This window comes from Hippichthys cyanospilos, chromosome 12 (assembly GCF_059441005.1).
Source record: "Hippichthys cyanospilos isolate Australia breed blue-spotted pipefish chromosome 12, RoL_Hcya_1.0, whole genome shotgun sequence".
NCBI lineage: Eukaryota > Metazoa > Chordata > Actinopteri > Syngnathiformes > Syngnathidae > Hippichthys > Hippichthys cyanospilos.
The window spans coordinates 8,048,162-8,069,421 of record NC_142380.1 but is presented as its reverse complement, the minus strand read 5'-3'; the positions used below and the strand labels follow the sequence as shown (position 1 = coordinate 8,069,421).

Sequence of the window (21,260 nt, the reverse complement as noted above, 5' to 3'; positions counted from 1 at the left end):
GAGGCAGGGGACACCCTGAACTGGTTGCCAGCCAATCGCAGGGCACACAGAGACAAACAACCAATCACGCACCAATCACTCCTATTTAATTTAGTATGTCCAATTGACCTGCATATTTATATATGTGTGTGTGTGTTTCTCCTGTAATTTGTATACTGTATAATAATATGCATGTATTGAAGCAAAAAGTAGCCTGGTGTCAAATCGCACAGACTCTGATGGTTTTTTTTCACCCTTACACACAGTCAAACAAACCGCATATACGGGCGCGCACACACAAATGCAAACACACGCTCTCACACTTTGACACTTGTCCCAGGCGGCTCTCCCCTAATAAGGCAACATGTGTTGTGAGTGGCTGCTGCAAGTTTGTGTTTACAAGAAGGCAGCCAGCCCTGTTGTGTCAGTCCCCAAGCCCCAAAGCCGAGCCCCCTACCCACTTGGTTTCCTAGATCCCGTGCTTGTGCATGTACAGTATGGGGCATTGCGAAAACCACATCATGTTATCATGTTGCATTATCTTGCCATGATTTGGATAGCGTTGTATCTCTCAAGGTAAAGTGTAAGGTAAACAAACGCCATGCGTTTCATCATCATCATCATCATTTCCAAAATTTGGGCTGAAAACACATTTGTAAATTGAATTTCGTTAAAAAAAAGTTACTTTTGAATATTAAGTTCATCTTTGTGCTATATTGTGTCCAGTCCTTTGAGCTCTACATCAAAGATATTTCACATCAAATGGCAAGCATTGAATGAAGACACAATGGAGCTGAAATTTGACCCAGATGCAGACAATATTTTAAAATTCAACATTTCCAGACCTCTTAGTTATACTACCAGTTGTACAATATGCTACAATACTATAAGAATGATGTGGAAGAAAATGACCCGAAAATGGTCAAGCACAAGAGTTGGTTACATTACATGAAGAGTTAAAAACAAATTCAGTTCTTGTTACTTTCCGTGGCTGAATTCTGCTAATTACAACAAAACTTAGGTAACATGACATCTTTAGCAAATTATTTCATCTTCAATCTTTAGGGAAGTGCAGTATAAAACTGCCATCAGTTAAAATTCTGAAATCAAGAGAATAACAGAATAATGTAAAGCACAATCAAATAAAAATGGAACATTTATTGTTTCTCTTCTTTTTTTGAGAATGCAACAACAATGAGAAATGAATTATGCAAACAGCTGCAGCAATAATAATGACCTTTGTTATTTTGCTGGAGCCAATATCTCTTATATTATTGCCCGTGAAATTAAAAAAAATCTAAAGTTGAAGTTAAAGTTTGATCTGTTTGCTCGTTCTTATTTAGCACGCCCCCAGCGGTCAGGTGTGGCTGCTGCATTTCAAGTGTGGGTCAAGGGTTAAGCGTGATTCAAATGATTTGACAAGTTTGACGTACTGTGCAAAGCATATCGCTAGCCGCATTTAATTTGCATATGATTTGTAACCAAACTCCAGCAAAAGTCTAAATAATCATGATTATAATTACAACAGTTTAAAGTATGCGTTAGTGTGTCTGGAAACCGTGAGGTCACGTGTGTCCTGAAGGGCCGAGCAGCTGCCCGTGTGAGTTGCGCATAACTAGCATCACAAACAGCCATGTGAGGACCACAAACAACAGCCTCGTGTCTTGATGTCATCATGATGATGATGATGATGATACATCTTTCAACACTAAATTACCGGTAAACATGTTAGAGATGGTCAGACACTGTCATTCAGTGGTACATTTTTGGAGTAAAACATTTTAGAGAGGAGTGTGTAGGATTTATTAGTGGATAAATATTGATTTTTTTCTTTTTAAATGGAATGTTTTTAGAAATGAAATAATTGAAAATTAAAAAAAAAAAGAATAATTATCTTTGGGGAGAAAACACTTCAAAAGATACACTAGAAAAAATGTAATTTATAATGAGCAAATCTGATGTTTTCCAGTAAAAATATCTCAAGGGCAAACTTTGGAAAAAAAGTTTTTTTACGATATTTCTACGGTTCGTTCATGAGTAAAAAAAATCTAGTTAAAAAAAGGATAAATCCATATTTTCTAGATCATACACATTTTGACAAAAAGTTGTACATAAGTGATTTTTTTTCATAAACATTATTAATAATGAAACGGGCTGGAACGGTACTCACATGTGTCCTGTAATCCTGTAGTTTTACTGCCTCCTTCTTCAGGTGCTACTGATGTGGGCAGGTGAGACCAAAAAAAAAAAACATAGAAAAAAAGTGCACGCACAGATTCAAACTTTCTGCTGTCCAAATTAACCCATGACGTCCACGCCTGAAGTGAAGAGCTATTCACCTGGGGCCGAGTGAGAGAGGTGACCCGGCGGCGGGGAGGGTTGCTCGGCTCTAGCGCGCTGGGTAACCCAAACTCGGGTCCCACCATGTAAGGGCTCATGCCTGGAGCGCCGTCTGCCATAAATAGCCGGGAGGAGCTTGGCCGGACCCCCGTCCAATGGGCTGCTACTCCGCTGGAGGGTCGCGGCTGGACAGCCCCCCCACCCCCTTCCTTCTACACCCGGCAGAAGGGATTAAGTCAAATCTGAGGCACATTGTTGGGATTGCAACAAGAGGGGAGTCAATGGTGGGATTAAAGATACACTCACTGACTGTATTCTAGCACATTACTGGACCATAATGGGGTTAAAGGTGCAACATGTGGTATATATTTGCTATTTTTGACCACATCTACAGGAAGTTGTTTGACTGTAGAAAAAAGTCACATTTGCTGAGTTTGTTGGTTTTGGAGCTTCCTGTAAATCCTTTGTCGCCATCTAACGGTAACAACTGCTCACTTTATAGGCATAGTTTTTTTCCGACTTTTTTTTTTTTTTAATTACGTTCTTTTTTTTTTTTACATGCATGATTAACCCTCTTGTGGTGTTGCGGTCTGGATTGACCTACTGTATAATATATAGCCTTGTAAAGCAATACTTGCTTTGGGATGATCAATAAAATCACATCTTTTTATATTTCCTAAACATTAACTGAATCCATTCCAACGCTAGATAAAAATGACTTACATTTTTGACTTACATGACTTACACTCACATCATACACAACTCCATATCAAATAAAAGTGAAAGAATCTTTTTTTTCACTTACCATTTTATTCAAAATGTTAGAGCATAGACGTCAAACTCCAGTCCTGAGAGCCGATATCCTTCATGGTTTTCAACACACCTGATTCAAATGATTACCTTATTAGAAAGCGCTGCAGGAGCTTGAAAATGATCCTATTCATTTAAATCAGGTGTGTTTGAACGAGAAGGTTAGAAAACACACACACACTCACACACATATATATATATATATATATATATATATATATATATATATATATATATATATATATATATATATATATATATATATATATATATATATATATATATATATATATATATACTGTGATGTCATTTTCAGTATTTTCAGTAACAAAGCGGCCACCCCTAAGATGGATAAAAGCAGGTAGATTTTTGACTTCCTCTTTAAATGTATTAAATTCAATCTCTTAATCATGGGATGTAAAATAATGGACAATTTTGCAACGGTACTCTTGAGAGGAAAGAGAAGATGGCCACCCTCCAAGCGTGGCAGCCACCGCCAACTCACTCACGCCTGCAAAATGTGCCAACTTCTCCAACACTTTGATGGCACTCAATGGAGCGCGGCGGGACGCCATCATCTGACGGGACCTGGCTGGACCACGAGGACCTGCTAATTAGTCTAATGTGCCGGTTAGAAGCCTCAACAAGGAAAAATAGGAGATAGAATGCCCCTGTGAATTGCATATACAAAACTGGAATTGCATAAAATCACCATTATTTTTTTGTATCATTTTGTTGAAAAATAAAACGATTTTGCATGCATGAAAAACGTGCCAAAATCTTTTTAATTAACGTATCTAGCAGGAAAAGCAAAGACATTTTGGGGGCAATGCTCACTTTACTTTCTAACTAATTTACATTAGTAACCATGCTTAAAAAAAGCCAATTAACTCCAAGGAAGTAACATTTCAACTCTTTCCCTGTCTAGACAGATAGATAGATAGCTAGATAGCTAGATAGATAGATAGATAGATAGATAGATAGATAGATAGATAGATAGATAGATAGATAGATAGATAGATAGATAGATAGATAGATAGAGTGTTGTTATCATTTCTATACTAAACCGTATTTTAGGAAAGGTCCTAGAACAGAACCCTGGGGGACACCAAAATAAATTGGTTTGGTGGTATTTTAGAGGGAACATACTATGTTTAAAAAAATTCACAGAAACCAAACAATACGATTGATGTACATTGTATAGATTTAATTTGCTTGGACAGGGAGTGTTTCGGTCTGTGGAAAAGTGGAAAAGTTTTTAGCCCACATCAACGCCCAAGTGATGAGAAAAGCAGAGGCAGTTTCATGCAAAGAGTTTATTTGTGAATGGGACTGCAGTATCATACAACAGTAGCACAATCAGAATGACTCTATGGATTATCCTGCTATATGTATAGATACAAAGATCAAAGGCATGTCCAAAGGAAACAATGAATGACTTCCCTTCATCTTTTTTTTCCTTTTAATTTACTCTAAAAATAGCTTTTAAATACTTGGCATAGTCCCGTAAATTTGACTACGAAACACACACACGCTTTAGCCTGTCGTCGACTTTTTTTTTTAACTCTTTTTGAAATGTGTTTTAACCACCGAGAGAGTACCAAATGCAAATCTACTTTATGAAAAAGAAAGCATTTGCTTTTTTTGACCCCTTGTCCCGCTCACTTGCACTCCATGCAAGGAAGGAAAAACAGATGTAGAAAAAAGCACTTAAATCTCTTATGAAAATAGAAAATATTACAAGTGTGCATAATCACTGCTCACGTTGCAACCTGTCGTAGAAAAAAAAAAAAAAAAGTCCGACCGGACTGTTTTGTTATTTTGACGTTCAAGAGTTAGCGCTCACATGCCAATCGCGAGGTTGTTTCTGTGTGGGCGGGGCAAGTTTGCCTTTCAAAATAATGAGCGCTTGGTTAGTCCGACGTGTTTTAAAAAATAATAATAAAGCAAACTACGCTCGTTTTGCTACAGCTCCCCCAGCTGGAGTGCTGACAAATAATACTGCAAAATAAATGGTTACGACAATGTGTAGACTTGGAGATTAAATTTGGCTGCGGTGTGATGCCATCCTTGTTTTTCCATAAGAGCACTCGGGCCACACTCAATAAATAAATAAATATTTTCGAGAAGTTTAAGATCAATGTCTTATTTTCAAGAAAAAAAATGTCGTTCTGCTTCTCGAATATGTACGACCTCAGTCGAAAAAAAAAATGTGGCCCTTATACTCCTTCGTATGTTTTAGTAAGGCGACGTTGAAATTTATGAAAAATGCTGAGACTCGACAGCTAAAATGCTACAAGTTGTAAAAAGGCTACATAACAATTATGTTAATTCGTGACAAAATTTCGCACACGTCCGTTTATTTGTTTGTTACAATGCAATGCTGGATAATGCAAAAAACACACTACTTTTCAAACACATTGTTACTACTACAGTTATTTTTTTTCATTATTCTCTATTGAAAAAGTCTTATCTAAAAACCCTGTATGCATTGAAAAATTCCGAGATATTTTGGCGCATTTGTGTTTTCGCTGCAGCATTGCATTGTAGCGGTTAAGTACAACCACCAAAGATTTGTGATTTCTCCCACCCCCAAAAATGATGCATGAATGCTGAGAGCAGAGCAGCAACAAGAATAATAATGACTTTTAAAAATGTTATGTGCAAAGCGACCAAAATGACACGATGTCGTGTTTTTACGTTACACACGTTAGCATTTTATAGCATTATGCTAGTAGTCTCCCACATTTCACTCAAGAGGTTTGGAAACCAAGATGGAAACCGTTTTCCGCGTTTTTTTTCTTTTCTTTTTTTTTTTCCTGCGGGATCAATAAAAGAAGAGCCGGGCGAGTGCAAGCTGGAAGACGAGACGACGACAACGCGACGCACGAAACACGGCGCAGACGACGCGACAAACGCCACAAAGAAACTTTTCCATTTGAACGCGCTAGAAAATTAAGGACGCTCTCCGAACATTATACTCTACAGACACACGCGTGGAGAAATAAAACTTTATGGCAAAAATACAAAATACCTCTTAAAATATTTAAAATATACTTTATATATATTTATTTTTGTACATTATGCAAACAGATTTGAAAGGCGATGAGAGGAAAAAATAAATACTCGATGCAATGTGTGATTATGCAATGCTTAACAAATATATTTGACCACCACCAAATTAACAGCATTAGTCATCAAGAAAATCCAGTTTCCCTGTTTTCATTTCAAAATTTAGACCTCTAAAGACAGTATTCCGTGGCAACATAACAATTTAAAATACGGGTAGACCCACAAAAAAAAAAGTCTCAAAAAGCCATGTCTATAAACCCGCTCAAAGCCAGCCATTTTAGCTTTAAAGACGTCTCATTGAGCCAATTTAAGTCTGGTAGCAGCCCCTTAACTATTTTGAAAATCCATCAAGCCAGATTTCCTTAGCATTGTGGATTGTATATCATAATTGGACACGACAAACCACCTCAAGACACAATGACTGAAAAGACAGCCTGCAATTTTATTTAAAGTGGCCATTTAGATCAGTTTTTCCTGAATTTTATTTGATAGCATCTCTTATACTAGTCTGAAAGAATTTGAAATGTGAATATTAATAGCAATATCTATTAGAAGTAGATGTACAAAAAATTCTGAGAATTTATGCCTAAAAAGACATGGGACCAATGCCACTATGGTAGTCATAATGGGCTGTTTTTTTTTTTTAATTCAGCCTCAAAAACCAGTTCCATTTAGCTGTATAAATTTGAATACTAATGTCATCATATCATGACAAAGACTCAAGAAGCCATTTTGAGTCAAAGCCATCATTTCAGGGCCTGCATATAATTTCCAGAGTGCCTTGAACCAGGCTGGATCTGTAAGTTCTGTTCTATTAACAAATTTGAATCTTGTAGTCTTGCCATCGATAACAATTGGAACATTTCAAGGAGTAATTTAAAACTTCTATGGATTCCCTTGGCATGAAACAAAGGGACGTGATAGTAAAAGTGGATATTTTTTAGAGGCATCTTGAGTGCGGAAGCTTAGATTGACCAAACTGTGCGTCAACAGAAGGAAAAATTATAACCATGCATAGCTAATAAGATATTTTGAAAAATCATGCCACACATTGAGAAAGATGGCACAAAAGACTGTGGAGCCATTCTTTTCGTCGGAGACTTCTCCAGAATGCAACACGTGATTAGAATAAAATCTTTCTCTCACCAACGTGGGATGGAGTCCGAGAGGTTTTCGTTTCCGTCACCAATCTGCTTTGCTTAGTGGCGGCTCTTGCGCATCTTGCCGTAAAACAAAAAATCGTATCGGTCAACTCCGCAACTCTCAACCAAAAGGTGGTGGCGGCCTAATAAATCTGTCAAGCACTGTGCATGGATCTGTATGACGTAAAGCAGCAGCCCAAATACCCTGACACCATGTCCCTGTAGAATGATCACAAGACGACGCTTCCGACGGGTAGCTCTACGACACCGCTCAGCTTATTTGTACAACTATATTGCTCTATCTCGCTTCCTTTGTTCAAATGCGATCTATCTCTTCATCCTTGTTGCGATAGAGTTGCCGTCAATCTTTATTGCTTCCTGAAGTTACCTACGCGGCGGCGGCTGCACGGATCTGGTCGGACTTCACTTGAAAGCAAGGCGACCGGCGTGCAACGGATTGAGCGGGCGATCATGTGATTAGCTTAGCAACTGGGGGGGTTAGAGGTATGGTGGGAAGTCTGGGGGGGGGGGTTAGAGGTATGGTGGGAAGTGGGGAGGGCACAATGTCGCCGAGTAAAAACAAAAAAGGCCGAGCGATGTCGGGAAATCAAAAACAGTTCTCGAGCCAAATGCGGTCACGGTGAGCGGTTTCGGCCAACCCCGCAGTCGCGACGTTATTTTGGTACAGCAAATAATAGCAAAACCCTCAAAATTAATGCTTACATTCATAATGCGCAGATTCTCGAGTGTATTCGCTGTTGTCGTATGCGTGGATGAGTTGCATAATGTCTGCCAATAAGAAAAGCTTCAGGAGAAGATTGGGGTGGTTGAAGAAAGTTGGTCATTGTGGGTAGGCTGGGTTGGGTAGGGTTGGGGGGCACCTCCCTTTTGGCAGTGGAACAGCACTCTTAGAAGTCAAGCCGAGGGTGAGGGTGTCTACACAATGCTCTCGTCGGACAAGAAGGCCATTTCAGTGTCAAGAGATGAAGATGAAGGCATTCTAAGTTAGGCAGCCAGTTCACAGTGTTGTGTGGAGCGCTAAAACCTCAGGATGGGGACACAATGGACGCCGTCTTTTTTTTCCACGTCGTCACCGCTGTCTCCAGCTGTCACAGCGTTCTGTGATGTAAAAAGAGGAGCTGTTACACCATATTCTACCACCCGTTTTTAGGGGATAGAGCCGTTAAAAAAAGAATTGTGGTATAATGATTTTGGAGGAAATGGGCACGACGTCTCAAAGTCCAATTCAAGTCTTTGACCCACAAGTCCAAATCAATTTGAAGCCTTTATGCTCCAAGTCAAGTCTAAAGTCCCTGACTGCGAGTCTGTCAAGTCAAAGTTCCTGACCACAAGTTCGAGTGAGGTCCATGGTCCTGACCATACTCCTCTAAGAATACCAACAAGTCACAATGAAAACAACTACATTCTACAATCATAAGTTATTTACTAACGATACTCTAATAGATGTGATTGGTTGGCACCAGGTCAGGGTGTACTGCCCGAAGACAACTGGGATAGGCTGCTCGCCTGCGACCCTCGTGAGGACGTGGTTCAGAAAATGGAAGGATGGGTGTGTGGATGACTGGATAGAAACTTCAGTAAATATTTTGGCAACTCTACTCAGCCCCGATGCTAGACAAAAAAAGAGTGCAACCCAAAGCACAGACGCATTATGTTTACAAGTCCCAGAAGAAGAGTCAAAGTCAAGTCAAGAGTCTTCAGTGGTTGAGTCTAAGTCAAGTTGCAAGTTCAAAAAATTGCACTTAAGTCTCTCTCGGGACTCTCTGGAGGATCTCTCGAGCCCCCATTTCTGGTTCTAGGCACTCAAATGTCACGGTGTCCGAGAGTAACAGGATTCAGCAGCACCCAAAGCAATTTTTACCTCTTTGCAAGTGGGAGCTATAGCTAATCTATGCTAAAGAAATAGTATCAAATTAACCATCCATCTTCAGTTGAGTTATTCTGTTCAGTCTTGAGCCTATCCCACGCAAACTGTGGTTTAAAAACTGATCCACTTTCGAATACAATACACATAAGTAGCCATTTACACGGCCACTGAACGAACCCCTACACCACGACTACTAACCCAAATGAAAATTTAATTCATAATATTCTTATCTTACCTGAAAGTAGACTTGTCACCGTGCTTCGCAGTTTCATCTAAAACCTGGCGGGATCCAGCCACCGCTTCATCTTTGCTCTCACCGCCTCTCTGGGAAGAGGCAGGTGGATCCCTGGAGTCCTTGCCCTCCCCGTCTCCCTCCCCAGAGTCAGTGCTCCTGATGCTGAGGCGCCTCATGCGATACATCACATCCACCTCCCGCATCCTGCCCAGGCGTTCCGCGGCCCCTTGGCCAGGAGAGATGGCTAGCTTATTCTGCAGAGCTTCAATTCGATCAGGTGGGGCGTCACTCCGCCGCTCTCCTTCCAAACTGAGAGACAGCCTGCGGTCAAGCTTTGGCACGACCGACAGCGGGAGTCTCTCTGGTGGGAACTCTGGCAACCCCGTGTGATCTCGCCCCGGGTGGGTCCAAAGGACAAGTCTATGTTCTGCAAGAACAGTTGGTTTCCTCTCTAGCTCCAACTTGTCATCTGATGCTGCGTCGGTCTGTCCATCTCGCCGTTGTCCGGCATCAGCCTCGACACATTCTGTGTTTTCCTCCTCAGTGACTTCTTTCTGAGCTGATTCCACCAAATCGGTTTTACTCAATTCCTCTGAGTCACTTCGATCATTTGTAGAACTATCTACTGTTTCTTCGACCTCGCCCAGATTGTCTTGTGTTGATGAATCCTTCTTCCTTGCATTAGTGCTGACATCAGACCCAGTCTGTTTGAGACTCGAGTTGTGCAGCTCCTGATTCCCCGCGTTCTCAGACGGACTTTCAACTGCAGCACGCTGCGGCGGACTTCCGTTGGGGTTGACCGAGCTATCCGAACTGTTCTCCTCATGGAGAGGAGGCAGCGGGCCCTGTCTCAGTTGGTTCTCCATCTCTCTTTTACAAATGGGACACTCATCCTCCGATTCGAAATTCTGAGGGAACGCCGCAGAGTCATTAGGATCACTTGAATCCCGAGAGTGACGCAAAGTCTGGCATATGTCTTCATAGTCAGGAGGACTCGTGAGCGTGGAGGCGTCCTGCATAGGCTGTCGGTCTGCCCATGGCACCTCTGCCGCCGTACTGTTGGTCGTCGGGCTGAAGTCGCAAAGCGGCGTCTCAATGGGTTCGTCGGGCAGGTCCAGCTTCACCGTCCTGCCGTCGTTGCTACGTCTACGCGGAAGATGAGGAACAACCCTGTATTCTCGAAAGCCCGACTCCCGAGGAGGCACAGGAAGTTCTTCCCTAAGCTGTTTGCTGAATGTGACCGACTTGGTGGCGGGCCGAGAGAAGGCGCTCTTGACTTCCCTGTATTCCGGATCAACAGACCAGCTGACTGCGCTGCGCCTAAGGCTGCTGGGTTTGTTGAGAGGCTGGGATGTCAGACGGATTTTGATACGTTCAGGGATTTCAACCGACCCATCAGGAACTTTATTGCTGGCAGCGCCGAGCTCCAAGATATCTTTGTAGGCCTCGTTGAGATCCTCGATGCACTTGTCAACACTAGGTTGTTTGCTGCTCTGTTTCTGCTGCTGCTGTTGATCCTGGACTTCTTTCTGGATTGCCTCCAGCTCCTTGACAGCATCCCACGGTCGTTGGCTGACTATCGGTTTCAGCAAGAATTCAGGAACCTTGAACATCTCTTGCCCGCTGCTCACTGCTGGTTTGCTCTCCACATTTCCTGAGGGTGGCACTGCTGGTTGCTGAGCTGTGCTCTTGTTCAGCTGGTTGGAGAAAGTGGTGGTCAGGGAGAAGGCGCTGTTGCTTGAAAGTTTGAGACTCTTCACTCCCTTGATAGGGAAGGTGAATGCAGTGCCTGTTGCAGCGCTACTATCTGTAGGGGTTGCTGTGGGAGCAGGGACTGGGTCTTCTTGTGCTTCCTTGTTTTCAGCGCCAGGTTTTTCAACCTCGGGGCTGGTTTGCGTCTCTTGGTCGCGGTACTGGTTTGCGGGCCAAGAGCCCGACAACTTCAGCTCCTTGTAGTGGTTAATTTTTGGAGGTCTGCAGGGCAACTTTTTGAACATTTTACTGCTTGCTCTGCTGCTTGTTTTGCTGCTCGCTATGCTACCGGTTAACGCTTGCAGCTCTGCTTCGGCTGAAGATGTGCTTTGAAGGCTTTGGTTCGTTAAATGGCCGGTTTTGTTTTCACTGGGACTGTCGGCTGGGTCTGGTGACTTCTCATTATTGTTGTTCTGATCACGGATTGTCCCTGTGAGCTGCGGGGTGACCGGAACAGATACCAAACAAAAGATTGTTTCACTTAGTCGCTTTTTCAGATTCTTGGACTTATCCTTCTCTTGCGGCTCGGGCTGTTCGACCTTCTTTACTTCGGGGACAGTATCAGAGACAACCTGGTCAGACGGCTTGCATGGAGGTGGCGGTGGTTTACCCAGAATAGATGAAGGGAAAAACTGACTGCGATTTTGTTCAGGACCTACACTGTCACTTTTTTTATTCAAACCCCTGTTGCCCCATCTAGTACTGCTGTCATTTTCAGGAACGGTCGTTTTGCGACCAGCATTGAGAGATTGTCCCTGTTGGGGAGGAAAGGCACTATCACATGTAGATTGTCCTAAAATCTTAGCGGACGGATTCTCTTTGTTGATGTTCCGGATCTTGTCTGAGTCAGTGAGAGAATTTCCGCCGGGCCCTCCTGAGATTTGAATCGCTCTTGCATCTTCAGCTGGTACTTGACGAGCTTGACTCTGTTGCTCTTTGTGTACAGAGGGTATCATTTTTCGATAGGACGCCCCACGATCGCCATATTGTTCCAGCCACGAATCACCCGTGTGCCTTGTTAGCCACCTCCCAGGGTCTGAGCTCGGCTGCATGGAGTCTGACCTCCACCGCAGGTTTAGCATTTCGGAACGATTAATTGACACAGCTCTTGGGGGTGGGGCTCTTTTATAAGATGGCGGCGGAATGTAGCCTGGGGGCTCCATTCCGGTGAGTGAGTGTTGTGCAAAATAGTCATGTCGCAGCTCCCCGCCCCTTGAATAAAAGATAGGCCTGTCTTTTAACTTGAGACCCTGGTCTATAGCAAGCATTTCTGCGCTACCCCTAATTTGCTGGTGAATCTCGTATGACGGCGGCTTTAAAGGCCTGCTAAACCTGGGCTTTGGTAAAAGTGCAACATGGCTGCTTGGCCCGGAAGTCCTACCCCACCGATCCCTGCCAATAGCGCCGCTATAGATATATCGACTATAGGGCCCGGAGAAAAGAGTGCTGCTTAGCCTTTGCGGTCTGTCCGGGAGGCTTGGTCTGGATGGAATAAGCTCTCTGCTGTTTGTTCCGTCGGGAGACAAAACTCTTGGGAGGGACTGAGATTTGGCTTTTGCTCTGGGGTGAAAAAATCCTTCAGGCGTCCTCAGCCGATACTGCTCCAAAGCCCACCGCTCCCCGTCCCCGTCGGACAACTGCCTGCCCAGGCCGACGGCGGGCCTCCACTCCTCAGTGCCAAGGCTCTGACACTTCCGCTCCCCGGTCACCCTCAACTGACTGGGGGCATCTTGGTCTCGCAGCCAAGAAATTTCCTCCCATAGCTGCTGCGCTTGCCTCTCTGCCCTGAGTTCCTCGGCCGCTATGAGGGCCTGTGGTCTCCATGCCCCTGCGGAGGCCCTCAGCTCCCTGCCGTCGGCATAGTCCAGGAGAATGCTAAAGTCTTGGCCTCGTCTCCGCCAGTACGAAATATCCCTCTCGTCATGGCTCAGCGGCTCGGAGTAGGTCAAACTTGGGACATCATAGAAACTGCAAAGGCAAAAAAAAAAAAATCCATGTCATTGAGACTTCTTCTCGAAGCATTCAATAATGATGTTTTAGCGTCATGAACCATTTATAGGTCGCCTCTTACACACTGGCCAATTAAGCAAAGAAACTCAAGGATTTGCTGTTGTTACATTAGGACTGTTTGGCACATAGGATTGTAGAGTGACTTGAGCTATCCTGTCATATTGATCTAGCATTTCCATGCTTTTCATCTTTTTATCTATCTGCACCCTAGCATGCATAATCTGGTTGCAACCGGGTTAACACCTGAGCTCATTCATAGCAACATGAGTTAGACGTTTTCACTCAAAATGTGTGTAAAATTGAGATGTAATAGATATTGCGTCGCAACAAGTTCTTTCTGTACAACAAATGGAGGCAAGTGTGTGTCAAGAGTCAAGCGTTAAACTGCTATGCTAGTCCCGTTCACACAGACCCCACCTCATCTCTGGAAGCCAGGAAATTCAAATGCCGAGTTGACCCAACAATCACTCTTGTCAGTCTTGTTGAAATTTTGCTGATTGGTCAGAACGGAATTGATAACTCAACATTGTTTCGCCATCATCATGTCAAAATAATCGTCAGATAAATCAAACTGTCGGCCAGCCAATATGCTTACACGTGACTGATAATCTTCCACTACACATTGATCTCCTTTACACGACAAACATACTTTACGACATGTATGTGTCTGTGTCTGTGTGTATGTGTTCAATGGCTTTTCCAACAAAGTGCTGAAGTCAGCCATTGCTCCAGCATCCCTTAAAGACCAAATTGTGATGTTTGTGCAATATGATCTGCATTTTTAATTGTGCTGACCTTTACTTATAGAACAACCGCTGGAGAAAAAAAGTATCATTAATGCACATTCCGATTGATGCAGTGTAAATATTACTCATAGGTTATAAGTCATTATATTGTATAATACCGTCAATTATAATAATGGTTTTTGTATGTGAAGGGTGATGAATAAAATAAGGACTGTCATCTTATTATTGTATTATTTCAGGCACTTTGATGCACTTGGTAGTTTTTTTTCTGTTTTAGACTAACCTGTAACCTGTATAAACACTATAAAAAGTAGTGGATTTATATTGCGGTTTTTTTTTTTGTTAATGTTAAGTACACAAACTTTATATATAATAATCTAATTTATAGTTGGCAGGATGACTGGGGGGGTAGCACAAGGTGTTTTCTCTTTTCAACCTTTTTTCAGTGATGTACCCCCTGTAAAATATGTTTTCAGACAAGTACCCATTAAACAGTGCAAAGCATTTTTGGACAAAAACAAAACAAAACAAAACTAAAACTAAAACATGCCATCAGTGTCTGATTTATTAAACTTTAGAACCTTTCAAACGTCATTTGTATTGTTAACAAAAAATAATCAACATGAAGTGTCCTATTTTGTATCTCAGAAGAGATCTGTGATAAAAAAAAAGTTATGAATAAATATTTGTGCACAAAAAACGGTCAATATAAAGGGTCAGACCGATTCTCAAAAAGAAATGATTATAAATAAATATTTGCCCACAGAAAAACTGCCCACTTTTGGGATTGCAGTCCAAATCTGTTCACAGAAATAAATCATTGACTTAATTATTAATACATATTTGTCCACAAAAATAATCAAGATTAAATGTCAATTTTCTCAAAAAGAAACATTCATGACTACATTTTGCTCCACAGAAAAAATATTCAACTTAAAAGTGTCCTCTTTTGGGATGATAGTAGAAAATCATTAACTTGACAGGTAACGAGAGGTGGCATGTGACAAGCTGGGTCGAACTATTCTAATATGGGGGAGAATCTAGCTTTTTAAAATAATGGAATTACTGAACATTTTTTATGAACGTATGTTTTCTTAAATATTGAATGAATTCAATAATTATGTTTTAAAGATTTTTGCATGTTTGTTTTATTTAAAATCTCGAGTAACCCCTGGAGTTTTTTCAAGTACCCCCTGGGGTACCCGCACCCCCATTTGAGAGCGGCTGTCCTAGGGAAGGCAAAAATAGATTTGAGAAGCAGTGGTTTAATCTATTGAATTTTTATATTCAACATCCATGCTCCGCAAAGGTTTTTTTTTCTTTCGCTATCCTTAAAAACAATTCAACACGTGTAAAAATAACCACGACGAATGAATGAACGCGCTATGTGTGAACTGCGCTGTATGTGTGTGTGTGTGAGTCACATGCAGCATATGCTAGTGTATGGCTGAGGGGGGAGCCGCGCGGCGCACACTTGCCCAGCAACATGCTGACATCACAGAGCACGTGCTGGATGGGATTTGGTGCGCCGGCGTTTACAGTGGAGCGACTGTGCCGTGTCCTGACGCAAGTTCAATTCCCCACCTCAACCTCCATTCTCACTCGCCGTTTTCATCCGCGTACGCAAATGCATCACGCTCCGGTCGGCGATGTGTCAGCCGCGCCGCTGCGGCTCCGAGGGTGCGGTGGTAGTCGAGGGGGGGACCTGCAGTGCAGCTTTTGCATGCGGACGGGAGGAGAGGAGAAAAACTCACCCGCTGTCCGTCGCCAGAGAATCGCCCAGGGGCTGAACGTCGCCTAGGATACTGATGAAGGCCTCCTTCCTCCTCCTGTCGCCCTCGCTGTCGGCGTAACCCTTGAGGGGCGCCGGCCTGCTGCCGTACAAGCCGCTGTTACCCGCCGAGGCCCCGCCGCGCTCCGTGTCGTAGCCGTTGAGCGCCGCCGCCGCCGCCCGGCCCGCCCGGTTGTCCAGTAGGAGCTCGCGCTGGCAGTCGGCGGGCCGCTTGTCGTAGGCGCTGGCCGACGGCGGCCCGCTCCTGGGCAGCTTGTATCCGTGCGAGATGAGCAGGTCCTCCACGCTGTACATGGCGCCCGGGGAGGGGGGCAAAGCTGGAGGTTTGCCTTATGCGCTGTGCTGCTCAGTAGAGGCCATCACTTGGGGCAAAGCCGCACCAAAACAAAAGAAGAGAGCAGAGGTTATCGGCGTATCAACCATACCATTCGATACAGTTCGCACAAGTGGGATTCGCATGCAATTGGGGTTAAGAGTTTAAGGCCTTGTCCATATGTAACTAGGGCTTTTTAAACCCATCTTTGTGTGTACAAAAAATCCATCCATGTAGCATTGTTTATCGAAAAAAAAAATGCTGTTACACCTCATACTGTGGTTTTATTCATTTACGAGCATGTAATATGTAATATAAATGTAATACATGTATAATGATTTCTAATATTCATAGAAAATCATCAATCTCTTGTAAGCTATTTGCAGAACAGTTGGTGACCCCTGAATAAGAGTGATGCCACAATCAAATGCGCGAACAGGAAAAAAAGACTTAATAAACTGCGGAACAACATGTAGTGGTATCTCCAGGTGTATTTTATTCGGCGACTAAAATTTTATTTCTGGCTCATATGCCGGGAAATCGCAGCACTAACGACAATTCCCATTTGTATCATCAAAGGCAAACAGTGTTATGCTAAGGAGTCAATATAACATAAATGAGCAATACTGTATATTGCTGCATTTTCCAGTCCACTCCAGAAGAAAGATCATGTAAAATCCTTTATTTATGGCTCAAAATTACATCACTAATGACAATGCACACAAACTAATAGCATACTATGTTGTAATAGATCCACTATGACTCAGTTTAGATATAAGCTGCTTCATGTTCCAATCAATTTGCTCATAATTTGAAAAGAAAAGTGCACAGTTTCTCTCACGGTATTACAATACATTATCTTGAGTTTTCTGACACCAGCAGAAAACCCTGCTAAAATTTCACAAAAGCCCAGAACTGCCTTTACCCTCATTTAAGAACCGTAGCATTACACAAAACAACAAACACAACGCTGTGATGGATTACAGCCGATTGTGATTATGGATGGTCGTGTACCAATTCCAAGCGTCAGGCAGATACTAGCCTCGTTTTAAAGTGACAGTGTGTAGAACATAGTGCCATCTAGTGGCGAGCTAAGACAATGCAAAGTTTGGGGAGAAAAATAAAAAAAGCACACTTCACCAGCCTACAATCACTACTCTGCGTCCACAAGATTTCTCCTTTGGGTATGCATAGCGCAAAGATAGCCGAGAAACATGCCAGTCTCCTGTTAGCAAAACCTTTGAACTATAATTACAGATGACTAGAGCTGTGATTATATTCAATAAAAAAAATGTTGATCTGATGGAAGATATTTTTGCAAGTAATTGAACTGAAATGAGTTTAGTTTGCTATTTGATGTTGACCAGTCTCAGACACTGTCCCTTTAAGGTATTGGGTATTATGGAGGCTCCTAATACCAAGCACCAATACTTAAAGAGACGGTGCACTTATTTAGCCATTTTCAACAGTACAAAGTTCTTTTTTTTTATTTAACTAAATGAATATGTGTGTTTAACCAACACCTTTAGAAACACATTTTTCCAGTAGTGGTTGAATAAAAATAACATCAGACGTGCTCAAAGTTGAAGTAGTGACTCATCACATGACCAAACCCAGAATTTTGATGAGCTATGATTGGTTATTATCTAAAGCCCTGAGTGCATAACGTCATTTTCAGATGACAGTGAGTAGAAAAATATTAAAGATATTAACTAACTGTACATGAGAAATATGTTAATTATGAAATTAAAAAGTATTATATTCTCCTGTGCTATCCCTTTAAAACAACAAAGTAACTGGTGCTATATTGCAGCTGCTTGACACATGCGTTCACAATTTTTTATGTCACTGTGATAAATCAAGTGTTATACATTAAAAGTATTAACTACAGTAAATGTATCGGTGCTCGGCATAGGTAGTCACAGCAATGAGTTGTATTGGTTTCCATTACAAAAAAATGTGATCAATATCACCAATTATAATTCAATGTGAGAATATATTAAGGGATACAATGTTTGACATAAAGATATCCAAGATTATGATTTGATAAAATGTGATATTACACTGTGTCACTAGTGATGCTTGCTACCATTTTTTTCCAAATGGATACCAGTACGAGTACTCATCTTGAGCAATCACCGATGCGATACCAAGTACCGATACCACCAGTACTTTCCATTTACAAAATCTCCCCCAAAGGCCAGACAGATCATTTAAAGATAAGCAGATCTATTCCAATATAGCATTTCCCTTTTATTATGAGATTAATGGCCAATTTTTTTCTTTTTTATTTGTGATGTCCTTGTACCCAAACGTCACATTTTCCAACAAAGGTATGTGTATATCCTCTATTGTAGAGACCCAGTTTATTGAGTCGAGAGGTTTTTCAAAAAGTATGATTGGATTGATTGGTTAGTCCCAAAATGTGTTACATAAAGGCAATTTGGATAATTACCAACTTGCAACGTTCATAAAAGCATCCTTATATTTTCTGTCCTAATTTGACATTTGGTTCAGTTTATATTGAGAGTATAAAGGTTTTGGGCTTTTATCACATTAACAGTGAGTGATAAAAATGTGATAAAAATGACAAGTTGATATTAGCTTTCTCAAGGTGACCTTAACATTTTTTATTTTAAACAAGATTGTAGTTTGGGCAATCGGAGGAGCCATTCTTGTTCACTCTGCATAGAATAATTTTTTGAACCACAGGCATAAATTTTGACTTGATTTAATGAATTATCAGTCATGCAAAAACTTCAGACTTAAAGAATTGAGTGTTTTCAAGTGTTTGGATTTTTGAGGGGCTTTTTGTGTATTTTTTGTTGTTGTTGCCGTTATTGATACCGTATCTAGAAAATAACATTTTAAAAGATGCAATAACGCATCTCGTTTACACAGTAAAGAATGTTTAAATGTGCCTTAAATCATTGCTTTGCACACTATGGGCAAAAAAAGTTCCGATTTTTTTTGTATTCTGTGCAAGGTGATGTCAATAAGGTCAAATAATCGATAACTTCATTGATTCTTTTTTCAATTTTTAGCTTACGTCCTAACAAGCTTGCTCACTCGCTTTCAGTCCTCAGTAGAAATGTTCAATACCATTTTTGTTAACAGACCGATACCAGTTTGAGAGCTCATCTTTTGAGTCATCGATACCACCAATCGTACTTTTCAGACACTCATGAAATGTTATTTTAAAAAGCACTAGTGGTATCGGAACCTGGTATCGAATAGCTTGCTCAAGAATTGGTATCCTGGTATTATCTGAAAAAAGTGGTATTGAACCACGCTATACAATGGTGTCATATGATAAAGTATGTTACAATGCGCTAAAATAAGATAACTTTTGCGTATAGCTTTGTTGCTATTTTATAGTATTTCATGAGCTTTGCGGCGAGGAATCAAACCAATTAACTTTGAAGTATATTCCGTAGGCTAACTTCTTCCTGGAAGAAAGGGATCGTAAATGCACCATATTCTTGGAACTGGGAGGCAGCGAATGCACCACCAAGGCACTGTTTTATTAAGTGCATGACTTATTACAGAAACTGAGGGGACGTGAATGCACCACCAAGGCACTTTTGAGTACATGACTTGCTCCTGCAACCGAGGGGCAGTGAATGCACCACCAGTTAACTTAGGCAAGGTCATGACTTCAAAGCCGCTTTAATTTGCATAGCAACAACCAAATTATCACTTTTTGTTGCACCGCGGGTCCATTTAATAATAAAAGACACACACACATTTGAGAACTTATTCAGAGTAAGGATGCACACGCTAACTGACATCAAACAATGCAGGAGGTCGCATAAAGTTCACTTCGAATGTGCATAATTTAACACTTCACATGTCCGAAAAAACATGTGTCACAGCATGGGGAGCGTACGTGGATCTTTAGTCAGTAACACACACATATTCAGAATCCGTGAATACCTCCTCATTCTCCTGCCATAAATGAATCATGCAGGTGAAACACGTATCATAACACACAGCCATCCATAATACATGCTTCATGTGCACCACGCCTGTCTGCCTGCATGCCATGCTATGCTATATGCTACCATGCTATGCTATGGGAGGGGGGCACTGCAATATGGCAACATCATGAGCCCTATCATCATACCTGCCTGGAGACAGCTGCATGCACCTGCGCTTCAACTTGCACATGCGGCCATGCTGCGACCCAGCCCTGCCCGTGCGCGAGAAGGAGGAGGCTTAAAAAAACCACAACAACAACAAAAACAACAGCCAAAATAATAGGAATTGAAGCGAAAACGCGCAAGTTGCAGATGCGCTAAACTGGGAGTGTTTACCGACGCGCGCACGCGCTCTCACGCACACATGCATGCATAGCAACCCCTCCCTAGAAACCATGCAGCCGGCGATGGGTTGTACACTGCACAGGAAAAACGCATACAAGGAAAAAAAAATCGTAATCGTTTGGTATTATGAAGGGTGGAAACATACCTGGCAGGATGCGTGCGTGTGTGCGTGCGTGGCCGCTCGCTGCGGTTCGGCTTGCTCACAGAGCGCGGAGCCCGAGCCGAGCATGCCGATTGGTAGGCGGGGAGGACGCGCCGGTTGCTGGCTGCCTCGGACTGCATGGGCTCCCCGAGACACACGCAGGGAGGGGTGGGGGGGTTGGAGGGGGCGCCCGCTCCTCCTTGCACAAATGGTTTCTTCCAGCTTCGCAACTTTGCATTGGAACAGCAAGAGTATTGTTCAGGATCCAGCACCAACGTTCGTTTTTTTTTGTTTTGTTTTTAGGAGGGGTCCCTGGAAAGTTTGGAACTATTAGCCCCGGTGATTAAGCGATTAAATTGAGTGGACTTACCAGCAATGGAAGGATGTGAGAGGAAAAAAAAAAACAAAAGTCTCAAGTAACCTTATCCAAAACTCAACACTAAGACGGCCATTTTGGTTGAAACAACCATTTTGGACAAAGTCCAGGTTTCGCAGGAAATTTTGCTCAAAATTAGCCCCGAACACTGATGTTTTTACAAATGATTAGGGGACAAATGTTGGTGTCTGCGAAGCTTTTGATTTCTTCACACAATTTAGTGATATGTTGTGACATGCTCCAATTAATTTGCTCTCTATTTGCAAAGTGAACCATTTCTGTCATTATTTTGATACCTGGACAAACATTCCCCGATTTAGAACCACTGGTTCAACAAA

The 21,260-nt window shown here is 42.1% G+C and overlaps 1 protein-coding gene across 2 annotated transcripts; it reads right to left on the bottom strand.

Moving 5' to 3' along the window:
- Positions 1–4,430: 4,430 nt before the first annotated feature.
- Positions 4,431–20,685, bottom strand: jcadb (junctional cadherin 5 associated b). 2 transcript variants are annotated; one of them, XM_088430462.1, is made up of 4 exons: positions 20,550–20,685; positions 15,729–16,128; positions 9,467–13,186; positions 4,431–8,462 (listed from the first exon to the last, which is right to left on the bottom strand). In XM_088430462.1, the coding sequence occupies exons 2-4, from the start codon at positions 16,058–16,060 to the stop codon at positions 8,453–8,455; spliced, it is 4,062 nt and encodes a 1,353-aa protein (XP_088286588.1). In that variant the 5' UTR covers positions 16,061–16,128; positions 20,550–20,685; the 3' UTR covers positions 4,431–8,452. The 2 variants fall into 2 exon arrangements, with proteins under 2 accessions (XP_088286588.1, XP_088286589.1); XM_088430463.1 differs by lacking the exon at positions 20,550–20,685 and adding an exon at positions 20,206–20,306.
- Positions 20,686–21,260: the final 575 nt, after the last annotated feature.